The sequence below is a fragment of the Schistocerca piceifrons genome, chromosome 6, assembly GCF_021461385.2.
Source record: "Schistocerca piceifrons isolate TAMUIC-IGC-003096 chromosome 6, iqSchPice1.1, whole genome shotgun sequence".
NCBI lineage: Eukaryota > Metazoa > Arthropoda > Insecta > Orthoptera > Acrididae > Schistocerca > Schistocerca piceifrons.
In genome coordinates, this window is record NC_060143.1 from 322,646,735 (window position 1) to 322,663,773 (window position 17,039).

The following is a 17,039-nucleotide window of genomic DNA, read 5'->3' on the forward strand; positions in this document are numbered from 1 at the left end:
TTGGTGATATCCTCCACCAATCTGATTTAAAATCCTAGGAAGTTTTGGTCTTCCATAAAGTCAACAATTAGATCAAAATCATCGTCAGTCATTCAGTGACCAGAAAGGCACCAAAGGAAAGGATGACAGAGAAAAGGTGAAATACTGAATTTGGTTTTCTAAAATTCTTCCACTGGATAAGATCATAATTTGACTCCTTCTTTCAATCATTGTACAAACACTAAAATAGCAAGTATTGACTTAAATGATCACAGAATAGAAAATTAACTTAAACTGCTCAATAGTGGAAAGGTATCTGGACCATATAAGATACTTGTGAGAGTTTACAGAGATCATGTGAAAGAACTTGCTTGCCTTCTAGAAACTGCTTATCAACAGTCACTGAAGTAATAAAGGATACCAGCAATTGGAAAATGTGCTACAGTCACTCATTACAGCATTTAACAAAGATCATGCGAAACACAGCTCACTCTGTTTACCCATGAAATTCAGAGTGCTGTAGACAAGAGCACTCAAGTTGATGCTGTATTACTTATACAGTTTCACACTGAATAAAATATGAGCTTACAGAAATCAGACCAGATTTGTGACTGGACTGACTACTTTCTAGCACAAAGGATTCAACATGTTGTTCACAACAGGACATAATTGACACAGATAACTTCGCCTGTACCCAAAGGAGTGTGGCAGGTCTGTTACTGTTTACAATGTACATAAATGATTTTGTGTATGATGTCAGGAACTTCATGAGGCTGTTCACAAATAATGCTGTTGCCTTTAGGAGATTTGCAACAGCAGAAGAATATAGTGAAATGGGGGAAAGCCTACAGAGGATTTATGGTTTGTGTAACAACGGGCAGTTGACCCTGAGTGTAAATAAATGTTACGTATTGTGCACAAATATGTATAGTTTGATCACATTATTAGTGAAAAATCACTGGAAACAATAAAATACCTGGGAGTAACCATCCAGAGTGACCTAACATAGAATGACCATGTAAAAGCAATTGTAAGGAAAGTTGCTAGTACACTAAGATTCAGTAAAAGAAACTTAAGGAAATGTAAGCCATCCACAAAATAAGTGGTTTACAAAACACTTTTAAGAGAGAGTTTTGACTATTGCTAATTATTCTAACATGGTAAAGAGGATCCAATAAAGGGTGGATGGGATCATGATATTTTCCATACAATTTTATTTCTCACTATAAATGTACAGCCATAGTATTTGAAATTATTATTCCATTTATTCCATGCTTAGCTTTGCTTTTTGATCAGTGTAATGCCTATGTAAATGCCACATGGTCAAACAGAGAAAAAAAAGAATGCAAACCAGCACAAACAGAAGAGACAAATTTAAAGATACTGCCATTTTATTACATACAGCACAGTTTTCTATTTTAGGTAAATGTATTTCCAATTAGTTTACATTCACATTATTACATTTCTATTTGCAAAGGCAATGTAATATATTCTACTTTGTACATAATCACAAAATCATTTGGGAATTGTGTACGAGGCTGAAAGTAGTTGTGAACTAATAAAGTTGTTACAGCAAAAGTGGAAAATGCCACTTTCCTTAAATAAACTCCAGTGGTAGACATTACATGATAGGTATTGTGTATCACAGAGAGGGTTACTGTTGCGAGATCGAATGTATGTTCAAAGATGAGTCAAGCATGTTCAAAGAAGAGTCAGGCAACATATTACCCCCTCTCACATACATCTTGCAAAATGCCCATTTTTACAAATTCAGAGAAATTAGTGTTCAAACAGAAGTTTATAGACAGATGTTCTTTGTAAATTGAAGACGGAAGTGGCAAACGATAGTGTTTCCAGATGAACTTTCCGCAACACGTCGTAATGGGGCTTGCACAGGATAGATGTAAATGCTGATGTAAATGTAGGTGTTCTTGTATAAGCTAGGCATATTTTAAAAGAAATAATATTATTTATTACTCACATTGGAATATGGGCTCTAATAATTTTGAGACAAAGACACTTTGAAACGCACAATGGCTTTCTTGTAGCATCTCTCATAGAAGCTTTGTTTTACCATTTCTTTGATACTCTCACATTGACTGTACAGACCAGTGATGAACCATACAGTTCTTCCTTCAATATTTTTCTCCCCTCTATTAAAATAACTTGGCAAAAGCCCCAAACTGGTGAGGAGTTCCCAGTAACTGGGTGAATGATTGATAGTTGTGATCGACTCCAGTACTGAACACCAACTGTGTGGTCAAATGATACGGAGTTTTTACATCTGTTGAAGCATGTTCCATTACATTTGTTTATTTATTTTGAGGCTCAGCTGTCTGTCTTTGCACCAGGTGCTGATCATTCACAAGTCTCATAACAATTTTTTAATGAAGTAACCTTCCAGTTCAAAACTGTACCATCTGAGAACAGTTTCAGAGGTCTACAAGCGTCACCTGCTAGGTCATTTCTACAAAATATGAACATAACAACCCTACCACACTTTCTTGACCTGATTTTGGATGCTAGTTTCACTTCTGACACTGTGTCCTCATTCAGACTGGTACAATGAGTTATTTTTGCTAGTAAATATGTAATCCAGTTGTACAACTAATCCACATTCTGTAAGTATGTATTGTAGTCATCAGGAAACAGTATGGAATTGTTCTCAAGGCTCTGCATAAGTCAACAAACATGCTTTGGGGAAGGGGATTTATGTATGCCTCGACCCTGGCATTCAGTAAGTCTCCTCAGCCTCCTGGATTGTGAAAAATGTAAATGGTGAGGGCCTTTGGCAACCTCGTCTTCATTGGCTGAATATGACTTGATAAATGCAACAAATATCCTGAGCTGGGGATTGGTGAGTGCAGTCATCGTTTTATAACCTTAGGATCTTTGCATGTTCCAATGAGTACTGTGCAGCACAATGTTGGGAGTTTATGTACCACAGGGACCAGGGATCTTGGCTTACCTGTCAGGATCACAAGGATTGTACAACCTCCACATTAAAAAAAAAAAAAAAAAAAAAAAAAAAAAAAAAAAAAAAAAAAAAAAAAAAAAAAAAAAATTAACCTCTTGGTGACCCATGTACTGATGGCCGTTGAGGCAAAATAGTCATCAGCAACCAAACTCTGTGACATCTGCTGCATCCCAATTGCACATGCCTTACCCAAGCATGTGGGCTCTGTTTGTGTGAATTTGTTTTTCCTCAGCATCTCATAGAACCAGAATGCCTCATTATTCTCCCAACTGAACAATATCCAATAAATCATGTGAACCACTGCTTAATATTAACATCCAACCAACTAAGAGTAATTGGTAGGGTAGTTATCCAGAGTAATCAATATCACAAAATAAACATTTTCAAAGTAACAAAGCAAACTTTACCAAAAGGCATTTCTTGTCATAAAAAATTAGGAAGGAACATTCAAAAAGTTGTATCACCCTTCTACACACAAAAAGTATTACAAGCAATTACCACAAACTATAAGTCTGTGGATCACCTCCAGAACAGAACGCTTTTTATAGAAATATCTGCTGCTAAACAATCAGAAAAACTGCTGAAGTGGCTTAAGTTAAGAAAGTACCCAACTGTAATTGAATAACATTATCACTTAACATTTGTGAGGAAGCTGTTACAGGGAACTTTCTGACAGATTAAAACTGTGTGCCTGACTGAGACTTGGACATGCCTTTTCGCAGGCAGATACTCTACCAACTGAGCTGTCCAAGTACAACTCCCAACTGACCCTCACAGATTTACTCACACCAGTATCTCTTTTCTTACCTCCCAGATTTCACAGAAGTTTTCATGTACCACTTGCAGGACTTGCAGAGTAATGACTCGGCCACATCCTAGTTTCCAGAATGGATTTTCACTCTGCTGCAGAGTGTGCATTAATTTGAAAGTTCCTGGAAGATTAAACCTATGTGCCAGACTTGGACTCAGGCCTACAATCTTCATTTTTCACAGACGAGTGCTCTACCATCTGGTCTGTGTTATATACATGGCTCCTCCAGTCTGCATGATTTGATGCAGATGTCACACTGCCTGGAATGTGTTAGTTCTCTATTCCTCAAAGAAAAGACAGATCAAAATCAACAGGAGGGTACTTCATAGTGAAGCGAAGAAACTTATAAATTTATTAATGCTGTATACTTTCACTTCATTATTCTCATAATAAAAGTTGATACAGCAACACAAACACAGACTAGTAGCACCAGTGCAAATACATGTTCTTGCCAGTGCACTCATAAGGCCATTGCTTCCTCTCCAGTAGCCACCAGGTCAGCTGTATCGAGCTCTGGCAGCACCAAAAACCTGACCTCAATAGCCTAACAAAAAAACTGTGAAACTTTTGACATTCGGTGTATCAAGACGTTCAGTGTCATCACAGAAAAAATTTAAAAATGGGGTCTCAAGCCCTGTGACCATGCTTCACTTGTGCTGTTGGAGAAATATGAGGGGGGCTCAACTGCAGAAACAATGAAATATACAGTCTGCCAGAGGGAACCAACAAGTCTCTCCTCAAATTCCCAATGAGGTTGTACACTTAAAGCCTCAGCAGCAAGATAAGAGTACAGCAGTAGAAATATCTCACCAATGAATGCCTTGCATGCTCCGATAGAACATCAATAGATTCAAAATTCATTTGGAGGATTTATAACTCTTGGCACATGTTAGACACATGATTTTATGTCTCCAGGAGACTCATCTTAAAGATATCAATGTCCCTGCACTCACGGGTTAAAGCCTTCTAGGGGAAAGAGCCAAAGGTTGTGGAGTGATATTCACTATTGATTACTACCAGTCTTCACAAGTAGTAGTCACAATGGTGCACATATCATATAGGATGTTCCCTATACTTACCTCTTAATGAAGCTCTAGAGGCTGATCCTCTCAATAACCTCATCAAACAACATCCTTGTCAATTTCTACTATCTGGAGACTGCAACACACACAATATGCTATAGAGCTCCGCCATCACACACACCTTGTGTGAAGCTGTTGGAAGCCTCTTGCTTTCAGAAGATTTATGCTTTCTGAACATGGGACAAGACACACATTTCAGTAATGCCACAGAGCTATTGCCTGTCATCAATCTATCCTTCTGCTCTCCAGCCCACACTCAGTGGTCAGTGGGAAGAGGACAACAACTTGCACTCCACTGATCAATTTCCAATCTGGATGCATCTGCCTTAGAGAGCAGTACCCAAAAGAACACAGACTAGGTCAGTGGTTCCCAACCTTTCTTAGACCATTACCTCTGATTACAATCCGACATTAGCTAGTACCCCCACCCTGCCATGCCACCCCCCACCCCCACCCTTGCAGTCTGTTGCCCCTCCCCCCCCCCCCCCCTTCCCCACATTATCATCAACTTTAGCTCCCAACTGTAAAATGAGAGAGTTTTCTTGGAATACTTTCATTATTTTTAAAATGATGAATGATATGAAAGATGAATGACAATTAGAGTGTGTGTGTGTGTGTGTGTGTGTGTGTGTGTGTGTGTGTGTGTGTGTGTGTGTTTTAAGAAAGGTAACTATCCACAGGGAGGGTAGACAGTTGCTACAAAACATACTTCACCTGCATTACTCCTCTCCATTGTGGCACTTGCTTGACCTGCACACTGCAACCTCATTTAAAATCCTAACACATGCAGATGTGTGCAGTATACTTACTGCTTGTGAATCACTTGCTTGCTGGGCTCCTTGCCTCTGAACTAGTCAAACTGCATGACTTCAGGCTGTTAATGCTTTGTGCCTAACCAGTCTAATAATAATAATAATAATACTGTGAAAGCCTTATGTAATTAATGCTGTGTTGTGCTGTCAATCAATTCATTTACTGTTTTGCCATTTGATGAGAACATTGCACCTGTTTGGGTATTACTGAAATGTGGCATTACTGAAATGTGTCTCTTGTCCCATGTTCAGAAAGCATATATCGTCTGAAAGCAAGAGACTCCCAACAGCTTGACACAAGGTGTGTGTGATGGTGGAGCTCTATAGCATATTTTGTGTGTTGCATATAGTTATGGAAAGCAAAATGAGATCATGACAATAGTTCTTGAATTCCATAAACTGTTCCCTATAACTAACTTAACTATGGGAAACCATTACGATATCTTCTGTGAGCTCACAGTACAAATGCTTAATTTGTAAACAAAGCCAAGTTTTTCAAGAGCAGTACAGTGAATGAAAGCCAATAATGAGAACAAGAAAGTTGAAGTACAGAGCAAGGTCAAAATCCAATAAGCAAAATAGTGCGGATGATAGTACCAGACTAAATGAAGATGTAGAATCACAGATGCCTGTCTGACCCCATTGCTTCAAGATGCTTGGCCCACTTTACACGCAGTATACACTCCTGGAGGTGATTGAAAACAAAGATCTGTAGTGCCTCTAAGTCACAATCAATGTCAGCCATTGGCAGAGATATTAAAATGATGATATGAAGGAGAGGTGAGAGGTGCCCCATTAATGATGTGATGAAGAATGGGAGTCTCCTGAATTGCAAAAGAGAAGTTGCACAAACTGTGGTGGAATACTTCGCTCAAAGCAAAACTACTACCAGACGAGATCCAGTTTTCTGTTACTACCGTGTCCTTGCTGAGGGAGACTAGGCAGTTGAGACTTCAGTTCCACTATTAATGAAGTTTATAACTGTCTCTTCTCTATATTGTAGTTGGATTCAAGAAGGGAATATTGAAGAATGGGATACAACCCATCAGCTCTGAAAAATGACGTTACCACAGATGATACATAGCAAAGACATAGACAAATGTTGAGAAACAAAGGGGTGGAGTACAGAGAAAACAGATTGTAGACATTTACCGTGTGTATCCATACTGTGGAAGTAATTTTACACATATCATTTTTTTACAGTAGAAAGTCCTAGTACTCCATTCTTCAGGTTAGCTATACAGGTCAGCAGGAGGACAGGATACTAGTGCTAGTAAAAGAGAAAAAAAGACATAAGTAACACTGATATGAAATACATCAGTTGACAAACATAGCTTATATCCCGTACTTCAGTTGATCAACTACCAACTACCAACAATTTTTACGTGTATTGGTTTTTTCACCTTCTCAAGTACTAGTATCAACTCAAGAATAGGATAGTACTATCAGCAAAAGTCAAAAAAATGACAATGTAAAATCAGATGTAAAATTTGTATCCTGTACTTCAGCTGACCTACATAAGTCAATGGAAGAACAGGATACAAGCTTCATAGTTCAACTGGGATAAAAGATGCCAGCGTGACACATGTCACATTTTTTAATTTCACTGCTACTAGTATCTTGTTCTTCAGTTGACCTACATAGTACAGGATATGAATCAACTGCAGAGGAAACAGCAACTGGAACAACTCGTTATCAGATGAAGGTATATTTCAAAATGTGTACACAAATGATTTAAAATTACCACAAGCGAGAAAAACCAAAGACAATATGTATCTCTCAATAACACATTCATTTATTTATTATTATGACCCTTTGCCATAGAGGACAACCAATTTATTATCTACGGCTTGAAAATAAACAACTAATATCTATGACTAAAATGTGACATCATTGCTCAAAGCCGATGAGTTGTATCCCATTCTTCACTTGACCTCTCAACAATGTGACCTGGTACTGCGTTGCATGCTGCAGTCAAAGTCCACTACAGAGAGGTTTTCACTAACAGGATGTTCTTGCCTAATGCTAGGAAGTTATTTTAACTTCCTTTCTTATTTATTTATTTGGTTTTAGGTGATATCCACCTATTAACCAGATATATTTATTTACATCAGATTTACTGTTTACATATTCTGATATAGTTATCGATAACAAAACTAAAATATATATACATATACAGGGTTATTACAAATGATTGAAGCGATTTCACAGCTCTACAATAACTTTATTATTTGAGATATTTTCACAATGCTTTGCACACACATACAAAAACTCAGAAAGTTTTTTTAGGCATTCACAAATGTTCGATATGTGCCCCTTTGGTGATTTGGCAGACATCAAGCCGATAATCGAGTTCCTCCCACACTCGGCGTAGCATGTCCCCATCAATGAGTTCGAAAGCATCGTTGATGCGAGCTCACAGTTCTGGCATGTTTCTTGGTAGAGGAGGTTTAAACACTTCACCATTAAGAAAAAATGTTGCTTCATCACTGAAAACAAGTTTCGCACTGAACGCATCCTCTTCCACGAGCTGTTGCAACCGCACCGAAAATTCAAAGCGTTTGACTTTGTCATCGGGTGTCAGGGCTTGTAGCAATTGTAAATGGTAAGGCTTCTGCTTTAGCCTTTTCCGTAAGATTTTCCAAACCGTCGGCTGTGGTACGTTTAGCTCCCTGCTTGCTTTATTCGTTGACTTCCGCGGGCTATGCGTGAAACTTGCCCGCACACGTTCAACCGTTTCTTCGCTCACTGCAGGCCGACCCGTTGATTTCCCCTTACAGAGGCATCCAGAAGCTTTAAACTGCGCATACCATTGCCGAATGGAGTTAGCAGTTGGTGGATCTTTGTTGAACTTTGTCCTGAAGTGTCGTTGCACTGTTATGACTGACTGATGTGAGTGCATTTCAAGCACGGCATACACTTTCTCGGCTCCTGTCGCCATTTTGTCTCACTGCGCTCTCGAGCGCTCTGGCGGCAGAAACCTGAAGTGCGGCTTCAGCCGAACAAAACTTTCTGAGTTTTTCTACGTATCTGTAGTGTGTCGTGACCACATGTCAATGAATGGAGTTACAGTGTATAACTAAATACTGGAGTCTGCATCTTTGAGACATGCTCCAATAAAGTAATAAACCCTTATATCATTCATACATAAAAGCACATTAATGGGTGTTAGCAAAGGAATCTTCAGCCAGTTCAACTTTTGATATAACTTTCATTGCTGTAGCCAGCATTTGGTCCATGCTAAAATTACATAATTTAAGTCAACATCTTCTACACTGAATTGGCTTCATATTAGTGAATCAACAACTTTAATGTTATAAGTGTGACCGGTCTAACAGCCATGCCCTAATCATGTTCTTATTACACAGCTCTGGTTCTATTTGCTCATTGTCTCCATTAAACCACGATTCCACAGATTTCGCAGCAGTTCAGGTTGAAAACAAGGAAGGAATCTTACTATATTCCTTTGAGTAATTGTCTACACCCTGTTCCATTGTTCCTGTGATTGTTGGTGTATTTTCCTTATAAAATCTCTAGAATGTAATTTAATTCCTTGGAATATTCTTGAGATGTACTTTCTTTAGGATAGCTATCAGTTATTTCATTTCCTAAAATGCTGGTATGTCCTTTGATCCATAAGCTGTTTACGATCAAGAAGTACTATGTGCCTCAGTAGCTACCATAGCATTAAACAAAACTGTTGAGGCTTTCATGACCACTGGTTGACATACTGTCTATTGGTTTTCATCTCAAAATCTTCAGCTGACCTCTATTTAATGATTTTTCTGACGTTTCACCAGCATGAGTGGCTGGTATTGTCAAAGATCATCTTCTGGTTGGTGGCAGACTGGAGTAAAGCCCATGCCTTGAGATTATTTGTACCTATCATTCCAATGTTTCAGGGCCTTTATCTAATTATAAGCACTGTCTCTCCTCGTTACCTGCAAAGTTTATTCACTGCAGCATGGGAATCTAGTATCCATTTAACTTAAGGCTTTCTTCTTTCTTGCAAAGATTTTCATGTTTGTGAATTTCAATGGCTTCCCTGAACAAATGGGCAAGACTGCTCTTCTCCACTGTGAGAACTTGCATGTCAGAGAATTTTATTATATGGTCAGTTCACATAACACATGCTCTGCCATGATGGCCTGCTCCACATGCAATACCATTATGTTCAATGATCCTGGTATTGATGAATCATCTGATCACTCCAACATAGACTTTTCAACATGTGCACAGTATACAATATACTACTGACATTGCAAGTGGGTCCCTTTTGTCCTTTTCCAATCTGAGATACTCTCTGATCTTCATGGTCAATTTGTAAAGTCTGTACACCATGTTTGTGTAATATACACACCACTCTGCCCATCATCATAGCGATGTCTGGCAGAAAGGCCATACCCAACATTTCCTCTTCCAATTTGTCACTTTTCCAGGTGTCGAATTACGTGACGCTTCTTAAGCAACAAGTGGAGTACCTGTTGTTCCTAAAAATGGATTCCACATGCTGCAACTCACATATATGTCATGTATACATTACAAGAGTATTGATCATACACTTTTGTGGTCTAGGTGATGCTTTGAATGGCTGCAAAGGTACCAGACAGTGTCTGTCTGTTTTCAGTAAATATTGTGGTCCCACATTCTCATCGTTCCTCTAACCACTTCAAGAAACAGTAGCTATGTATCCTTTTCCATCTACACAGTATGTTTAATGTTAGCATGGAAACTGTTCTGACATCTTAGAAAGTCACTAAGCTGCTCCTCCGAATGGTTCTATATGGTGAAGGTTTTGTCAATGTATCTGTACGACATACTAGGTTTACAAGGTGCCATGTCCAACATCTGTCTTTTGAAATGCTCCATGAACAAATTGGTAGCTATTGGACTAAGTGTACTACCTATGGTGAAGCCTTCCTGCCGTTCATAGAAATTGCCATTCCATATAAAGTTATTTTTTTATTATTGTTTTGAGCTTTTCCTCATTACAGAGGCTTATCTCCAACATAATAATTTACTCGGAAATTACAATACAAAGAATAAACGTTCTTAAACTATATTTTCAAAATATTCCTCCAGGTGTTTCGATCTTGTGTGTCCTCTTCCTCTGCGCCCATTCTCCTCATTGCGTGCTGTATATTTTGGAGCCAGGTGGTCATAGGTCATCCTCTTCTTCTTCTCCCCTCCGGTTCCCACTCCAGTATCAATTTTGCTCTTCTGGTTTCCTCCATTCATCCTACATGTCCGTACCACTGTAATTTCTCCATATCCATTACATCATATATTCTTTCTTTTATTTCCATTCTCCTTATTATTTCAGTGTTCCTTATCATTTCTTTCCTGGAGATTCTTGCCGATCTTCTCCAGAAGTCCATCTCTAGAGCTTGTAATTTTTTAATGTGCTTCGGGTTAATTGTCCAGGTCTCCATTCCATACAGAACCACATTCTCTAATATGGATTTGTAAATTAATTTTTTAGTTCTACTCATTACATTCCTGCTCCATAAGACTGAGTTAAGCGTCCCAGTGACCTTCCATCCGCTACTAATTCTTTTATTGATTTCTGACTCTGATTTTCCCTCGATTTCTAAAATGGATCACAAACAACAGGAAGTGTTTATCTTTTCGATTTTCTTTCCTTCAATGTATAGCTCATCTGAATCATTAGTCAAGTATTCTGTTTTTTGGTAATTAGTCTTCAAATCCCAAGTTTTGCATGCTACTGGTAGTTGATGCACATATAGTTAGTATCCTCCCCATCTTGTGCTACGACTACTTGATCATCAGAAAACAATAAATGATGTAGGTAAACTCCATCTCTTATTTCTAATCCCATACTATTACATACAAGACCATGTTCTAAGGCTAATATCTATATAGGTTTTAAATAATGATGGTGACATGGGACAACCCTGTAAAAGGCCTTTGCTTGATCTAAATTTCTGAGAAAGTTTATTACCAACTTTCACTTGGCAAATGTTATCTTTATATATCTCTGTAATATTTTAATCAAGGAAGAGTTTATGTTTGCCATATCTAGTGCTCTCCAAAGTAATTTTCTTGAAACGGTATCATACGCTTTTTTTAGATCTATGAAAATTAATCCTATATTTTCTGATTTTTCCCTATGTTTCTCTAAAATCTGTCATAATGTGAAAATATGATCTACACATGATCTCCCAGCCGTGAGTCCACATTGTTCTTCTTGGGTTCTAAATTTTTTTCCAGTTTGTTTTTAATTACTTTCACAAAAATTCTCATTAATGTGTTTGTAACACAAATTCCTCGATAGTTGGAACAAATTTTGCAATTCCCTTTCTTAAATATGGTATTAATGTAACCTAGCGTCATCTCGTTGGGTATTGAATCTCCATGTATCATTTTGTTGAAGAGCTGTGTTATCAGTTTCACAATTTTGTCACCACCATATTTCAGGCACTCCAGATTGATATAGCCTGGTCCCGGTGATTTACCATTCTTTACTGTTCTCAACGCCTGAAGTACTTCACTTTCTAAAATCTGAATCTCATCATCTTCATGTCATTTTTCTTCCACTGTTCCTTCTTCTACATATTCTTCTCTGTCCTCATTTAATAATTTTTGGAAATACTCTTCCTATTTCTTTTGCGTTGTGAGTTGGAGATTTAGCTTTTTGTATCCTGTCAAAGCCCTTTTAATACCGACCATGCCTCTTTTGCTCTCGCAAATCCTAATTTTCTATTCACCTTGGCACATGTTCTTTCCCATGCTTCATTTTTTGCCATCTTTATTTTTTTCATCACTTCATTCTCCTTTCCTTGTATATTGATCTTGTTTCTTCTGATTTATCATTCAACCACTGAAGGAAAGCATTTCGTTTTTCTCTAACGAGGACCTCTATTTCCTCTAACCACCACTCTGCTGCACGGTTGTGGTTGCTATCTTTTTTACCCAACACCTCTGTTGCTATGATTTCCACATTAGTTTTTATATAGTCATATATTTCCTCTGTACTTCCATCAAATGATTCAACCAGTTTCCTTTCCGTCCTGGCTGCAGAGAGTGTTCTGATACTTTCGTCTTGTAGGCTGTCGATATTAAAAGGTAAATTTTCATCTTTCTCAGTCTGGTTCATTATACTTATGTTATATGTATCATTCCTTGCATTCTTCCATGGGCAGAAAGACTTCATTTTTACTGGATAGTGGTCTGATCCAGACTGGGCTCCTCTATAAGATCTTACATCTACTGCCTTGAAACTACTTGTTTGCCTAATGATAATATAATCTATTATAGAATGAAGTTCTTTAGTTTTATGTTGCCAAGTATATTTATGAATGTCCTTATGTTTGAAAAATGTGTTGGTAGTTTTTAGATAAAATTGTTCACAAATTGCAATCAATCATTCCCCATTGTCATTATATTCGTCCTCTCCATGTTTTCCTTATTCTACAGGATTCTGTAGTTCCTACCTTTCCATTCATATCTCCCATGATAATCAGTTCCTTTCTTCTTGGGATTTTTTCAATAGTCTCCTCGAGGGTGGCCCAGAATGTATCTTTCTCCTTACCTTTTGTGTCATTCGTGGGTGCATATATGCCAATAATCACAACTTCCCTAGCAAATAGTGGCATTTCAACAGTTATAGTACGTTGATTGATGAATGTCCAATTTGTGATTCTTTTTTTCCATAATTTCTTTATCATAATGGCTCTTACTGCTTCTGATACCCCACTCCAGATATGTACATAATTATCCAGTTCTTCTCCTTGGCCTTTCTTCTTTGTTTCAGAGAGTACAACAACATCCATGTTGAACATGTCACGTTCTGCAGGTAGTAAATTTATTTTAGTGGAAATATCTTGCACATTCCAGCATCCAAACATCATTTTTCGTTTCTCATCGCCAGTTCGTCATCCAAAGTTCCAATTTTTCCGGGGCATATTATTAGATTTTTTTGCATTTTTATGTTTTTATGTGAATGAGGAGCTGGCCCACTGCACAACCCCCAACCTGGAGGACCAGTTAATTTTTAATCAAGGTTTTCTTTCTTTGATAAGCCAATATCATACTAAATGTGGTAATACATGACTGAAAAAGCTTGGTGATATCCTATCATAAAATGGAACCCATATGCTCTAGTGAGTCACCAAACTTCTCAATGAAACATTCCTTGTCCTTTAGCTGTGTGTCAGTCTTTCTCAAGTGTAGTTGAAGCAGAGAGGTCATGTGAGTCATCAGTTTGCACGTTGGTGAGCCAGGAACGCATCTTCGTTGTAGATACAGTCACTTCAGACATGCTCCACAAAAGTAAGTTGGTACCTTTGCTGTTCATGTCGTACATAAATTACTTGGCAGGCAATAGGCCAATTAATGGTAACCTCAGACTTTTTGTAAACGATGCAGCCATCTATAATGAAGTCCTATCATAAAAAAGCTGCACATACATTCAAAGTTGCTATGATATCAAAGTGGTTAAAAGACTGGTAATTTGCTTTTAATGTTCAGAAATGTAAGATTGTAAAGTTCCCAAAGCAGAGATACATAGTAACTTATGACTACAATATCAATGTATCACGACTGAAAACAATCAATCCATACCAATACTTGGGAGTAACAATTTGTGAGGATATGAAATGGAACAATGAAATCGGCTCAGTCTTTGGTGAAGCAGCTAGCCCACTTTGATTCGTCGGTTATATACCGCGGAAATGTAATCAGTCTACAAAGGAGATTGCTCACAGAATACTCGTGTGACCAATCCTACAATAGCACTCAAGCGTATGGGACTAACCGGAGACACTGAATGAATACAAAGTAACTCAGCACGGAGTGTCACACATTTGTTTCAACCATACAAGAGCTACCCAGAAACACTGAAAAATCTGAACTAGCAGATTCTTGAAGATAAATGTCATCTATCCCACGAAGGCCTACTTACAAAGTTCCAGTAACCAGTATTAAGTGAGGAACCTAGGAACATACTTCAGCCTCCTACATATGGCTACCACAGGACAATGAGGACAAGATCAGAGTAATTACAGCACAGATAGAGACATTTAAACAGTCATTCTTCCTGCTCTCAATTTTTGTATGGAACTGGAAGAAATCTTAATTGTACAATGCAAAACACCCTTTATCATGTTCTTCACAGTCGTTTGTAGAGTATGGATGTATGTGTAGATGCACAGGTTGACTATATTTGAAGATGAAAACCACCCAAGCCTCTTATACCTCCCCAAGAACCTCAAGTACACAGTAACAGAACAGTGCTTGGTAAGAGCTTATAAGGTGTTTTAAGATGAATGATCCAGTTCTAAAGTCTTTTAATCCAATAATGATTTGCTAAAATAGATTGAGCACTATACTGTAATGATGATGATGATGCAAGACTTGCTTCACATACAATTGTCAAAAACCTGTCCATCAAGTTCATTTTTAAATGTGTGAATTTCATACAAGTGTAGTGAATTATGTGGACAGTATAGTTTTGAGCCCCCTATTGGTCAGGATAAATAGCTCAAAGAGAAATCAATGGCCCTTCCTCATGTTTCATGCAAAGACGTCTTAACAGGTTGATTCAAATGACACCTTTTCCAACAGGCTGAAGCTCAAGCAAATTGAGAACAGAATGTTCCAAGACACCTGAAAAACACAATTTGTTAGTGACTGATACATCATAAGAGGCCAAATGATGTGAAAATGTACATGGTCTAGCTGACCTCATTAAGTGGGATGTTTCTTAAATATAATATTTGTGGGTCTCCACTTCCAACTAGCTGCTAAATCAGATCATAGCAGTAAAGGTATCAGAGTCCAGACATGCTCATTTCTGTATGGGACAAACTGTCCAACTATATTGATGTATGCCAAGCAATTAAATGGATCCACACTTAGCACCAATTTGTATTTTAAATGATGTTATATAAATCTTATGTTCAGTGGAGTGTTTGAGAACTGAGCCTGAGTTCCCAGCTATATAATTCAATGTCTACGGCCTTTCAAAACTTCCCATACTATGCTATTTCTACAGTAAAATCAGCTAAGAGCTGCTGTTGCTATGAGATCTGTCACCATGCTATAGGAGTGCACTGTTACTTCAGAAGGGATCAAAGAATCAGTGGAAATCATCGGATCAAGAAGAAGGGGAGAAAAGCAAGAAGTGCATTGCAGGAGCACACTTATTACTTCCAAAGGAATCAAAGAAAATCATCAGATCAATTAGAGATGATGCAAGTAAGAAAGAACTCTGCAACTCTATATTTGTTTGTATGTTAATAACAGTCACATTCATTGAATCTGAACTTCCAGTGAGAATCATGAAATCCAATGGTTGTCTCAAAAGTACTCAGTACACTGACTAAGGTCATTCAGAAGCTATTGGTAAACTCAATGGAGATTGTTGTTCTACAATACACAATAATATAACGACTTCATAATTAAGAAATGAAGATGACTTAAACATAGAAAACAATATAATAACAAAAACGTTTGCTGACCCGTACCAAACTATCATGCAATGCTTGTCCCATAACATTAAGCTACATTATTGTTACCGCTGTATTCTTCAACAGCGAACTAATGTGAATGTTAATAACTGACAGTTTCTACTGATTGATCACAACACTGTCACACCACACCACACCAACGACGGTGGGGGGTGGTGGGGTGCGGCGTCCTCACAATAAAATCATAATCGCAAAGGGGCCAACGAAACTCACTGATTAGTAAGTTGTTGAGTGGCCTCGTAGCTTTGGATAACAGCTTAATACTGTCGCAACAAATTACTGTAGCCTGTCTCACGATTTATCATATGGTAGATGTGAAACATTTTTCTTTCACAACATACCGACTTCGTTCACTTTCTGCAGGAAGTTTTGAAATTCCTCCTCCATTTCTGCCTCAAAGTTAAGCAATTAAAAACATCAGAGAACTTCGCAATGAATCGTCTGGTTGTTGCTATGGCAACAGAAAACTTAAGCGGCCCCTCGATGGTCAATCAAATTGAGCAATATTTCCTGATGCGCAAAAATATTCAAGGTGTATGTGTCAGATTGTGCAATAATATGAAGAACACAGATATTTTTGAAATATTTTGCGCTGTCCGCAAATATTGTGCCGTCTGTTGTCAGTGGTCAGTGGTCAGTGTTGCGCAATATCGTTGCCAGCCTTCCGCATGCTATCCTTTGCATTCTCAGTTTAATGTTATTGTCAATGTCACTGAGCGTGGGAAATTTGAAACGAACGCGAAGCAACACGAGCGAGCATTTTTATTAGATTGCATAACGCGATATCCGCACTGAGAAACGTAAAATCCAGAGTGTTATAAGAACAGATAATGAATAAATAGTATTCCTAAGGGATGAAATACAACTCCTCAGCTTTGATCAATGACG

The 17,039-nt window shown here is 38.0% G+C and overlaps 1 protein-coding gene across 2 annotated transcripts in view; it reads right to left on the reverse strand.

Moving 5' to 3' along the window:
- Positions 1 to 16,609, reverse strand: part of LOC124802549 (tetratricopeptide repeat protein 12-like) — a 119,032-nt gene extending 102,423 nt beyond the window's left edge. The window contains exons 1-2 of one of the 2 annotated variants that reach the window (XM_047263414.1): positions 16,493 to 16,577; positions 6,814 to 6,931 (exon numbers count right to left, since the gene is read on the reverse strand). In XM_047263414.1, coding sequence (XP_047119370.1) covers positions 6,814 to 6,826 — 13 coding nt within the window. In that variant the 5' untranslated portion in view covers positions 6,827 to 6,931; positions 16,493 to 16,577. Of the gene's footprint in view, positions 1 to 6,813; positions 6,932 to 16,492 lie in introns of both variants that reach the window. The other variant, XM_047263413.1, reaches the window with a different exon arrangement.
- Between the last annotated feature and the right edge of the window lie 430 nt (positions 16,610 to 17,039).